At 45.0% G+C, this 12,098-nt stretch overlaps 1 protein-coding gene across 2 annotated transcripts in view; it reads right to left on the reverse strand.

Moving 5' to 3' along the window:
* Positions 1–12,098, reverse strand: part of EIF5B (eukaryotic translation initiation factor 5B) — a 94,839-nt gene that overhangs the window by 10,082 nt on the left and 72,659 nt on the right. For both annotated transcript variants that reach the window (XM_082244629.1, XM_082244628.1), the window contains 2 exons: positions 11,904–12,035; positions 1,311–1,387 (listed from right to left, as the gene is read on the reverse strand). In XM_082244629.1, the coding sequence (XP_082100755.1) occupies positions 1,311–1,387; positions 11,904–12,035 (209 nt within the window). The remainder of the gene's footprint in view (positions 1–1,310; positions 1,388–11,903; positions 12,036–12,098) is intronic.

The following is a 12,098-nucleotide window of genomic DNA, read 5'->3' on the forward strand; positions in this document are numbered from 1 at the left end:
TACTGGAACTGGTGTGGCGGTGGTCAGAAAAACTATTGCTTGCTGCATTGGTCTGGTGTGGTGGCATTCAGGAACACAGATTCTAGCTACATCAGTTTGGCGACACTGTGGTTGGTGTGGTGATGATCGGAGAACTGTGACTGGATGCACCATCAGGGCTCATTTACATGAAAGGTTGGGGAGAGTAAAACAAGAGTTGAGCTGCTGTTTTACCACCTGTCAATCACCACCCAGCGATCGTGGCTCATTCAAATGAAGTGCTGGGTCCAAGGGTTTAAATTAAGTAGTGAGGAGACGATACAAAGCCTTTTCACTGCCTGTCAAATGCTCTGGGAGGAGCGACCTGAACAGTATGTAAACAAGTCCTTATGGTGGTAATGGGACTGGTGGAGGCGGCGATCAGGGACACTGGGGACTGGTGGAGGCGGCGATCAGGGAAACTGGGGACTGGTGGAGGCGGCGATCAGGGAAACTGGGGACTGGTGGAGGCGGCGATCAGGGACACTGGGGACTGGTGGAGGCGGCGATCAGGGACACTGGGGACTGGTGGAGATTCCATTCATGACAGTTGCTTAGTGGACATGTGATCACTGTGATTGGACACAATGATCACATGGTACCTGAGCCAATCACAGTGGCCTGGTACTGACAACTGATAACACCACTGCATGCCCTAGGAGGCACGCAGGCAACCTATCAGGAAACTGCTAGTGAGCCATAAGCAATAAGCAGTCAGATCTTGATAGAAATGGCAAACAAAAGGAGGAAAGGAAATCTGGTTAAAAACAGAAAAATCTTCAACAAGACACACACTGTTGGAGAAGGTCCATCACCTAAGGAAACTAGCAAAAAACTGGCAACTCAGAGTAGGCAGAATTATATGAAAACACTGGGAGGTGGTCATAGCAATAGATTTTCCAGTGTCCAATCACCTGAAGATAGCGGCGTTTAGCCCATGGTCTAAGAATCAGTTCTTGAGTTCTGTACTGTATGATTAATACAAGTATTTACTTATAAAACTTTTTTTTTTTTTTTTTAAATGAAAACGCATTCACCAGATTTCAATTTGCATTTACATCTAAAACTAACAGAGTAGCATCCCTAAATGAAGTGCAGTAGAAATAAAAATATATCCACAAACAGCAGTCACACACACATATTTCCAAATAGTTCCACATTTCCCAGTTTTTGCCAGCTACAATGATCAGTGAATTTCTCCATGTTCTGACTTGCACGGCTAACAACTTGCACATCTCGGAAGCTGAACGTACTGGTAAACATACGGCTGATGCAAACAACAAGGTACTCACTGAGGATCATGCTCTAACATCACAGAAGCCTTCATAACATCCTTTTTATGAACGGGTCCGATATTAATTCCAGCATACTAAAGGAATAAAAAAAAAATAAGTCAGATGGCACATGGCATGTATGTGAAGAAGAAATACAAAAATTGAGAAACTAGGAAACTTTTACTTGCACATTTACTGTATCCACCTGGCTGTCACTTTAGCATAAAGTGGGATTTTAATAATCATTATCAACCCACATTTTAAGCCTCGCTCTTTTAGCTCAGAACAGCAGCAGAGAACCATTAATAAATAAAAAAAAACTTGCACACCTATAGTAAGTTCTCCTGCCTAGCTTATACTCCTGTACTTTAGGCAAGATTTCCACCATTCTAAACAGAATCTGCATTTGACAGATATATAGAGGGCTGCACTTGCTTGGTTTGTAAAGGTGCAGTTTCAAGGACTGTCATCCTGTTACTACTGAACCTGCCTAGGGAGTCTCTGACCCGGAGCAAGTATGTTTGACAACTGTTCACACATTTCAGATTTCAGTGGTTGCATGCTTGCTCCAGGACAACCACTCACTAGGTTGTGAAGTCAGGATCAAAATGAGAATCAAGTAGATAAAGGCAGCTTCCATATTGCTATTAGACACTTTGAACTGCACCCAAGCAGCAGGGTAAGATTTATACCTTTGTTTTCTACAGTGGGGTTATCATCAATGGGTTCTTGTGCCATGCATTTAAAAAAAAAAAACACTGTAGCAGAGTAAAAGCACTACATATATCACCTAAACTTTACATAGAACTTAGCACATACAAAATCAAAAAAGCCCCCTACTCCTTGAAAATCGCACACAAATATTGCATGCAGGACCAACATACATTAAAAAGCACACAAAAAAATGTAATTAAAATAGGATTTTGTACTTTTTTTTTTTAATCTATTGAAGGTCAAAGGAGCTTACTTACAGTAACTTAATTACTTACACTCGTTTTATAGACAGAAGGTCTTTTTACCAAATTCATTCTCTGCGTTAAGGTAAAAAAATACCTTCTGCAAGCAACCGCCCAAAACACTTACCTAAGCCTGATCTCAATCCAGTGATGTGCACAAATGCAGAGGTTCTCTTCTCATTGGCTCAGACACAGCAGTAGGAGCTATTGGCTCCTTCTGCTGTCAATCACAGCCAGTAAGGAGGGAGTGGGGGGCGGGACCTAGCCACCCTCTGTGTGTGTTCTGTGTTGCCGAGTCCATAAGACAGTCAGCTACAACTTTGCAGGCAAACACCACTGTGGATTGGGCTCAAAAGTCTCTGACATCTAATATGCTTGCATCATTGGGAGGAGCACATCAGACTGAATGAACTTTATTTCCAAAGAAAACTTGCAGGTGTAAGGAGACGTCCAACACTAGGATTCAGACTGCGAGAGTCCTGAACAAAACAGCATCTTCAGGGAGGGTTTCCCACAATGGGGCCGGCAGAAAAAAGCACAAGGATGGACATGAGGTCCACTACTTAGAGCAGGTACTTCTGGGTTTTTGTTAAATGGGCAGAAACACACCAGCAAATGAGTTGATTCCTGTCAATCTTGTGAGTCCAGGGTTCACTCAGAAGAGTGAGAGGACTGAAGAGTAAATATCATTAAGGTACTAACACTACTCAAACACTGAAAACTCTTCATTAAGGAGGGGTACAAGTTCAAAAGGGGTAACAGTCTTATAGGCAAGTTCCTGACGAGGGGAACCAAAGGTCTTGACCCTATTTGGGTTAAAAACAGGACTAGAAAGCTACACCCTTGGGAAGAGTTCTATCAACCGACTATTGAGGGACAACTGAGGAAGAGGTTCTGTTCAGGTGTTTGGCCTTACTGGTTGTGTACCTTACTAGTTACTAGAGGGACTGGAGAAAATCTGTCTGTGAACCCCAGAATCTGAGCGAGAAGCAAGCACTGAGTGCCTAAGTGCGAAGACTGCAATAGAAGATGGAGTAAGGATGGAGGTTTCCCCAACAATTCCACAGACCTTTTGTGTTAAGGCAGGAGGAGTGTGCCAATAAGACAATGTCCCTCGAAGGGCAACTGAGTCAGATGTTCCTTTGACCCATCATCAGTGTCCCAAAAACACAGCAAGAGTGCCCAATTTGTGTGGACATCAGTGATGATTGCAACATGCCATCATGCCTAAAGCACATGGCATCAAACATTTGCTCCAATCGCTCATCATAAGAGCCTGCCCCCAGTAATGAAGGGATCCCCCTTTAAGAGGGTCTATCCATTCTGACTTTGGATTAAAAGAGTATCTTCAGTCCCCCCCCCCCCCCGCCTTATAAACCCCACCAGACTCACCACCCAGCAGAGACAGGCACCTGCAGCTACCAGGATATTCTGCACTCCAAGTGCAGCGATCAGGAAATGAAAAGATCCAGGAGTCAGCACCAGGGGGTGGGGAGGGGCTCCCATCACCAAAATTGCCACTGACAGGGCTCCACTGTCATGGGTGCTGCTATTTTTAATGGTAAACCACCGCAAAATGGCCGCCAGACTACACCGCATTGAGCACACAGGCTACAGCAAAATGGCAGCACGAGGCTCCCAGGAGGAATCCCTAGGCCTCAGAAAGTGGGACCAGCAGGAAGGGGGGGGGGCTTCTGGTAAGAGCCCCCACCACAGCTGATCGCATCCTTCCCCCCCCCCCCCCCCCATTGCCAGCACAGCACCCTTCCACCACCCCAGACGGTGGACCAGGCCACCCAACTGCCCCAGCATCAGTAAAGGAGGGGGGGGGAGGCGAATGGGGGGCGATATGGCCCACAGGGACCACTAGACCGATGAGGGGGGTGCCTAACGGGAAGGAGGGGAACCAAGGGGTCCGACCGTCTCATGGAGGGGCCCAGGTCCACCCCAAAACCATCCAGTGGGAGAGGGGGGGGGACAGTCACTTACCATACCAGGGAACCAGACGGGCATCGCTTCAGACAGAACCTCCTCCCCATCAAAATGGAGAAGCTGTCGGGCCAGGAGGAATGCTGCGACTCGGGCCGAGACCCGGTCGTATGCAACCTCGCGAGGCATTTACCACGCAGACCAGCCCCCGTCTGGTGGGGCTATGTTGCGACCTAGTGCGGAGCTGAGGCCTGCACGCGCTCGCTGGCAAGACTAGGGTGACCACTGGATCTAGATTATCCAACCCGTCACTCAGTCCAGCAGTTGATTGTAGATCTCACAGGAAAAAAAAAAAACAGGAGAAAAAAATTCTATCCAAAGAGAAAAAATTGCAAGGACCAGAGATCCCAGCAAGGAACTAGGTCCTTACTCCTGACTAGAATACCTATAGCAGAGAGAGGGAGTATACCCCCTGGGACTGCCCATTGGCGTAGCCAGACTTTTAGTGTCCTACTCCTTTAGGGGCAGTATAGCCCAATGGGTAATAGGTGTTGTTGGTGTATGGCGCTGCCTTTTCAAACTGACAATAGGTGCACTGAGAAATGCTATATTTAGTGTTAGTTACCAATAAATATATACACTTAGTATATTTTAGGAGAGCATACACATAAAGTAAATATAAATATAAAGTGCACCGTGCTTTGGACCAGCATAAGAGTGCATATAGTATCTGTGTGAAGTGCTGAGTAGTGTAAAAATTAAAACTATCAGTACCAGTGTTTTATAAACTTTATTATTGGTAAAGTGCTTATATAGTGCAAATGGTACATATAAAAGTGAAAGTTTCGTGAAGACCTCTATGTGGAGGTGTTATGTGGAGGTGTCCAGGGAGGAACCTACAGCTGATCCCATTACCATACCAGGACAGCCCCAGGACCTGTGATTACATACAGCCAGCACCCCTATCTCTAAGGGGAAATTTAAGGGTGAGTGCATACCTGTTGGGGGGCCACAGGTATAGGCACCATCAGCACCCCCACAGCAACCGGTAACCACACACCGGCGGCAACTGCCAATCACGATTGGGCTAGAAAAATATCAGCACTTTATACCTTTTTTCACAAATATTTTAACCCCCACCTGGGGTACATATACATATATTTTCACACTTTTGAGTAGAACTTGAATATTATGCACTTATAGCACCTCCACATAGAGGTCTTCACGAAACTTTCACTTTTATATGTACCATTTGCACTATATAAGCACTTTTCCAATAATAAAGTTTATAAAACACTGGTACGGTTAGTTTTAATTTTTGCACTAAGCACTTCACAAAGATACTATATGCACTCTTATTTTGGTCCAAAGCACGGTGCACTTTATATTTATATATTTATATTTACTTTATGTGTATGCTCTCTTAAAATATACTAAGTTTATATATTTATTGGTAACTAACACTAAATTTAGCATTTCTCAGTGCACCCATTGTCAGTTTGAAAAGGCAGAGCCATACACCAACAACACCTATTACCCATTTTTTGACCCCCGGTCCTCCAGGGGTAGGTTGGTGGCAGCTTACGCCTAACAGTTATAACCATAGCGCTGGTCATTTTGAATTTTGAGTATAGCCCAATGGTTAAGAAGTTCAGGAGCTGTGTCCGTCAATGAACGAAATAGTAAATTTAGAAGCAGCCTGACCCTTAAAGCGATACTAAAACTTGTTTAACAACAAACATGTTATACTTACTGCTCTGTGCAATGACTGCATGGAGCAACCCCGATTCTCTTCTTTTCAGGTCCCCTGCCAGAGCACCTGGTTCCTCCCCCTCGAGCAGTGCCCCCAAATAAAGCCGCTTGCCCTGGATGCACCGCTGTGTGCTAGCGCCCGAGCTCTGTGTCCATAAGACATATAAAGCCATGGCTCAGCCCGTCCCTGTTCTCCGCTCATTGGCTGTGATTGTCTCAAAGCCAATGGAGGATGGGAAAGTTCCTTATACAACCGAGGCTATCATGAACTTCGCTGATGGGAGGGGGCTCAGATAAGGATGGGGGGGGGGGGGGGGTCGCACACAGAAGGTTCTTCACCTTTATGCAAAGATTGCAAGAATTCCTGTTGAGAACAGGAAATGTTGACAGACCACAAACAGGAAATGACTTAGTAGTAGTAGTAGAAGAGGTTGGGTGTAGTGGGAGGGGACTTGGGTATAAGAAGGAGCGAGTCACAAGTGTCTCTAGTTTCTGAAGACGCCCAGTGGGAGGGGCGTAACACGTAACATGAGGGACCACAGAGTGACATCAGATCCGGTATTTGGAACGCACGCTGCAGGAGCATGCACCACATTCATTTAGCTTGGAATTGCTTTTAAAATTGTAAGTGTACTTGCTTTTTAACCTTTAAATAAATGAGACAACATCACGCTATGGGAACCTATCAATTATTTCCGTAAATACATCTTGCAGGGAACCCGGAGATCGGAGAAGGAGGGGAGTCATATTCATATACTTGGCTTTACATGCTGGTTTGAATCATACTGTTGGGGAGTGGGGATTTCAGGAGGGGGCACGGAGTGGCACTCTGAATTCACCAGAAGACTCATCAAGCACTGGCAATTTTGATGGAACTTATGGACTTAATTTAATGCACTAGCACTTTATTGAGCACTGTTTATGTATTTTTTACTAGATGTTTTTGCATATGTGAAAGCAGCACTACTTTATTTGATCTGGTTATACTTTGAATGTCGTTTGAGCTGTTCACATTTATCTAAAATCTATGGCTTTGTTTCAACAGTCTGATTCCCTGTTTGTTGTCCCTATAGGACCTCTTAAAGTGGTTCTAAAGGCTGAAGGTTTTTACGTTCTTGTACACCTTTTTTCGACATTCAAAGTATGAAGCCCCTTCTCTTTTGGGTGCTTAACCACTTAAGTCCCGGAGGATTTGGCTGCTCGAAGACCAGGGCCTATTTTGCGATTCGGCACTGCGTGACTTTAACGGACAATTGCGCGGTCGTGCGACGATGTACCCAAATGAAATTGACGTCCTTTTTTTTCCACAAACAGAGCTTTATTTTGGTGGTATTTGATCACCTGTGCGATTTTTACTTTTTGCGCTATAAACAAAAAAAGAGCGACAATTTTGAAAAAATAACAATATTTTTCATATTTTTCTATATGAAATTCCCCCTAAAAAAAAAATTTAAAAATCAAAATTTAACATTTTAGGCCAATTTGTTTTCCGCTACATATTTTTTGGTGAAAAAAAAAAAAAATCGCAATAAGCATATTTTGATTGGTTTGCGCAAAAGTTATTGCGTTTACTAACTACGGGAAAGATTTATGTCATTTTTATTGTTTTTTTTTTTTAACTAGTAATGGCGGCGATCTGCAATTTTTTTGTGGGACTGCGACTTTGCAGCGGACAGATCGGACCCTTGACTGACATTTTTGACACTTTTGGGGGGGACCAGTGACATTACTACAGTAATCAGTGCTATACATATGCACTGTTACTGTAAAAATGACACTGGCAGGGAAGGGGTTAACTTTATTAGACTCCCTAGGGGCGTGCTTCTAACTGTAAAGGGATACATAGCAGGATCGTATGATCTCTGCTGTTACATCAGGGAGAATGACAGGCGGCTTTGTTTACATCAGCCGCCTGCCTTTCTCCCTCTCCAGCGGGAGATTGCGAGTGACCGGCGGACATCGGAACCGCCGGTCACTCGCGCGGGTATGCCCATGAGCGAGCGGGGGCGGAAGCCCGCCCCCTATTGGCTCGCGGGCGAGTGACGTACCCATACGTCACTTTGCCTGCACAGGGCTGACCGCCGCAGTATATGTTCTTGCAGCGGTCGGCAAGTGGTTAAGAAGTTTCAAGTGAAATTAGGAAACCACCTTAGATGAGAGAGAGGATTGAGGCCTCAACACCAGTATCTTGATAAAGAACCATGTATATGGTTCCTTACAGGAAAGCGCATCCTACTCTGAGACATTGTGAGCCAAAACACTTGACGCTCCTGCGCATAGGAATCGCAAGGGATTCTTTCAGAGTGATTCAAAGCAAGAAGACAGCAAGACCAAGTTAAGGTCCCACAGACAGAGAAGCTCACACAAGAAGAATAATCCAAGTGAAGTTTGGGAAGGAATGAGACAACAGGTCTCAAAAAAACATAGCCAAGGCTGAGATGTATCTCCTGATGGTAGTCAAAGCCAAGGACATCTCCAGACCAGACTGGAGAAAATATAGAATCAACTTCACTACACACTGTTAGGGATGTAACTTATAAATTGCACATGAATAGTACGTTTTCCAAGTACTATGGTACACCTTCCTGGAGGTTGCTTTCTAGTCCTGAGAAGCGTAGGAATCACAGAGCCTTAAATGTTCCGGTCTCTCAGGACGCTGTCAAAGCCAATGCCTGTCAGGCAAGATGGAATATCAGAAACATGAGACAACAGGCCTAGCTGATTTGGGACGAGTCTGCAGCTCGGTTGCCAAGACGTATACATTTGCATACCATGTTCTTCTTGGCCAGGCCACAGCAATTAAGATTACCAGAAGGCTCTCCAAATGTATCTTGTATAAGCCATGGATCAGAGAAAACAGATTCCAGAAGTCACCAGTGCATCCACCCCAATGGCCAGAAGATTCATGGTGCAGTACACAAATTTGTTCAGTTTGTTGTTGAAACTGGACACCCAGAAATCCACATCCAACATCGCCTTCCACAGCAAATCTCTTCGAATACCTCAGAGATGAGCTCCTTTCCCCAAATTCAGCTGCTGACAGTTAAAGTCCGCCTGCTGAAAGGGCCAGAACATGAAGTTATGTACAAGAAAAGATCAGGTCTGCTTCTTCCTAAGGAGAGTGACTTCTAGTTCCTCCTTGACTGTTGATATATGTCACCATACCCTTAAAAGGCAGACTGACCAGCGTGAGAGGGCCAGCTGAACCGCCCAAAGCATGTTGGATCAGCAACTTCTGCTCCTCTGAGAAATACATTCCCTGGACCAAGAGGTTCTCTAGAACACTTCCCTGACTGGCTGGCATCCGCCATCAAGACATTTCACTTCATTGGAAGGAAGGATTAACCTACCTCAAACATCAGCACGGATTTCCACCATTCCAGAAATGCTCTGATCTTATAAGTCAGATGCATTGGATGATCCAGGGACTCCCAATTCTTGTGCCATAGTGTGAGGACATTAAGCTGCAGAGCTCTGCAGTGAAACTGTGCACAGGGGACTGCCTCGAAGGCAACTACCATCTTCCCCAGCACTTTCACGCATGTTCAAATTGAGGAACCATCCAATGTCCTTAGAGACTCCACCTGGGCTCAAAGAGACTAGCACTTTCCCTGCAGCAGCAGTAACCCTATCTGAGACATAATCAAGATTAAACTTGAAATATTCAAGGAGTTGGGTTGGCACTAAGGCCGACTTCAGATGGTTTCACACCCAGCCAAACCTCTCCAGTGCTTGTTCTGTTATCTGGACATTTTTTCATCAGTCTTCCATTCAATTGCTCTCATAGGAGCACGTCATCCAGCTATCCCATTGTGGGAAAACCTCAGGTTCTAAGCAACTGCAGAGCTGCAGGTAACACCCTGTGGGCAGGCCAAAGGATAAATACAAAAAGGTTGTTATTGGTGATCCTCCACTGCAAGTGCAGAAACTGATGGCGGGACTGGATGTGTAGGTTGGCATCCTTAGTTTCGAATGATGCCAGGAAATCCCAGATTAACCAAATTTTCTAGGGCCACATTGAAAAAGACTCATTTTCATGGAACTTAAGGTCGGATAAAGTGAGAAGGGGAAAAGCAGCTAAATTCCAACTTGTATCTTCTGGATACCATGCTGCAGACCCAGATCTCCTCAATCCAAACAGCCACAAATGCCATTGAGTGGGGGCATCCCTACACAGAGAGGAGGATGTGGCTCCAGTGACTGGAGGGCTTGGGGGCTTTAATTCTTATGAAATTGGAATGCGGGCCTTTATTTGGAGGCCGAGGACTGGTTGCATATGAAAGTCCTCTCGGACTCTGAAGGCATTACCAGCTTCTGCGCTGTATCCTTCATCTTCCTCAGAGGTGAGAGAGTACTCTTCCCCACTTCTTATAGAGATGTTCTGTAAACCAACACTTAAGCCACAGGATCCTTCTCATGTGGACAGACATAGTGCCCCACTTATGCAAGCGGCTTTATGGGATCCTCCAAGGCACCTGAGACACTCTCAGAAAATCATCCAGTAGCTGTGATAGGGCCGGATCTTCCGGATCAGATTCTCTGGATTGGACCATCTGCTTTACCCAAACCTTAGTCTTGGCACGCTCCTACAGCAGCCACTGCCGGGTGCAGAGCCACTACACTGGAGAGAATTACACCTTAAAGAGGGCTACCTCTAATTCGTTGCAAATGTAGTGACTGGGACATTATCCACTGGGTTCTTGTTAACAGACAGCAAACGCCAAATTTTTGGAGAATTCTCCCTCCATGGAATACGGATGAGCAAACTATTTTGGTGACAAAAAAACCTTCTCCGGGTTAGTCTAATCAACATAAGTACATTTCCTGCAAGTGAGAGTGGACTGAAAAGGCTTTGAAATTTTTTTGGCAGCCACCAGGACACAACACCAGGCAATTTTGGAAAAGAAGATTCAGGAAGCAGCAACTTAAAGTGGTTAGAAAGTCAAAATGTTTTTTACCTTAATGTATTAAGGTAAAAACAGTTCCGCTACTTTTTCTGCACTTCCACTTCCTCTCCAGCGTTGGCCCTGGCTGCAGCCCTGCTCTCTTCCAGGATTCACCAGATACACTGAGAGAAGTGTGCAATGCTGCATCTCTTCTCTCCCCTCTTCCTCTGGTCACAGGGACTGAGGCAGCTGGAACCATAGGACCCTGCTGCTGTCAGTCAAATCCTGTGGAAGCAGGGGATATGACTGGGCCACGGTCTGTGCATCTATGGATGCACACAGCCTGACTCAGGAGCGCACCTGCTTGCTAGGGATGCACTCGGAAGGAGGCAGGGGACCGCTTTGTGCAATATCATTAGACACAGACGGCTAGTAAACATTTTTTTTTTTTTTTTTAAGTTTTAGTTTTTATTATCACTTTAGGTTCAGTGTGTTGCAACTGTCAGGAAGCTCACTGTGGCCTATGTGTCTGAGACAAACCTGGACCCAGAGATTCCTCCTGAGAGGATATATCTACAGAAGATTCCTGATCCTCAAGGGATTCCACTTATTTCTCCTCCTCTTTCTTCATCCTAGGTCTCATCCTCCAGCAAAAGTGGAGGATGGAAAGAAGAGTGCCCACACATCTGCATCCCAAGCAATGTCTTGTGAGAACTCCAGAGAGTTGATCTCACAGTCCAGAAATGGTTGCAAAGAATTCCTGCCTTGACACAAAGGAAGGAGGATGATTGTGCCCCTGAAACAATGCAGACCGCAGACAAGGCAGAGATTCAGAGCTAATCTGCCAATGTCCTAACCACCTGTGCATGGCAGAATAACAAGACTGTAACAGAATTTTTGAGCACCTCAAGGAAGCAAGGAAAGATACAAGAAAATATTTAAAACAAATGCATCCGACAGAAACGTAAAATGGGCCAAAAAGCTTACTATAGACAAGTATATAAACCAACTATAATTAAATCAATTCACTAAACTCTCATCAGACTAAAATAACAGTCATGTAAGGAATAAAAAGATGTGACACTTACTGGCACTTCTGAGGTCTTCAGAAATTCAAGCAGGGCCTCCAAAGAGCCCAGTGTAGATGCTTGCACATAAACACCTTTTTCTTCCAACTTGATGGCATTTAAAGTCTGTTTCAACTCATGGATGAGCTCATCCTAAAAAATAAGCAGAAATATAAATTGAATCAATATGAGATGCCAGGCAACCCACATCGGTTA

The sequence above is a fragment of the Pelophylax lessonae genome, assembly GCF_965119305.1.
Source record: "Pelophylax lessonae genome assembly, chromosome: 2".
Lineage (NCBI taxonomy): Eukaryota > Metazoa > Chordata > Amphibia > Anura > Ranidae > Pelophylax > Pelophylax lessonae.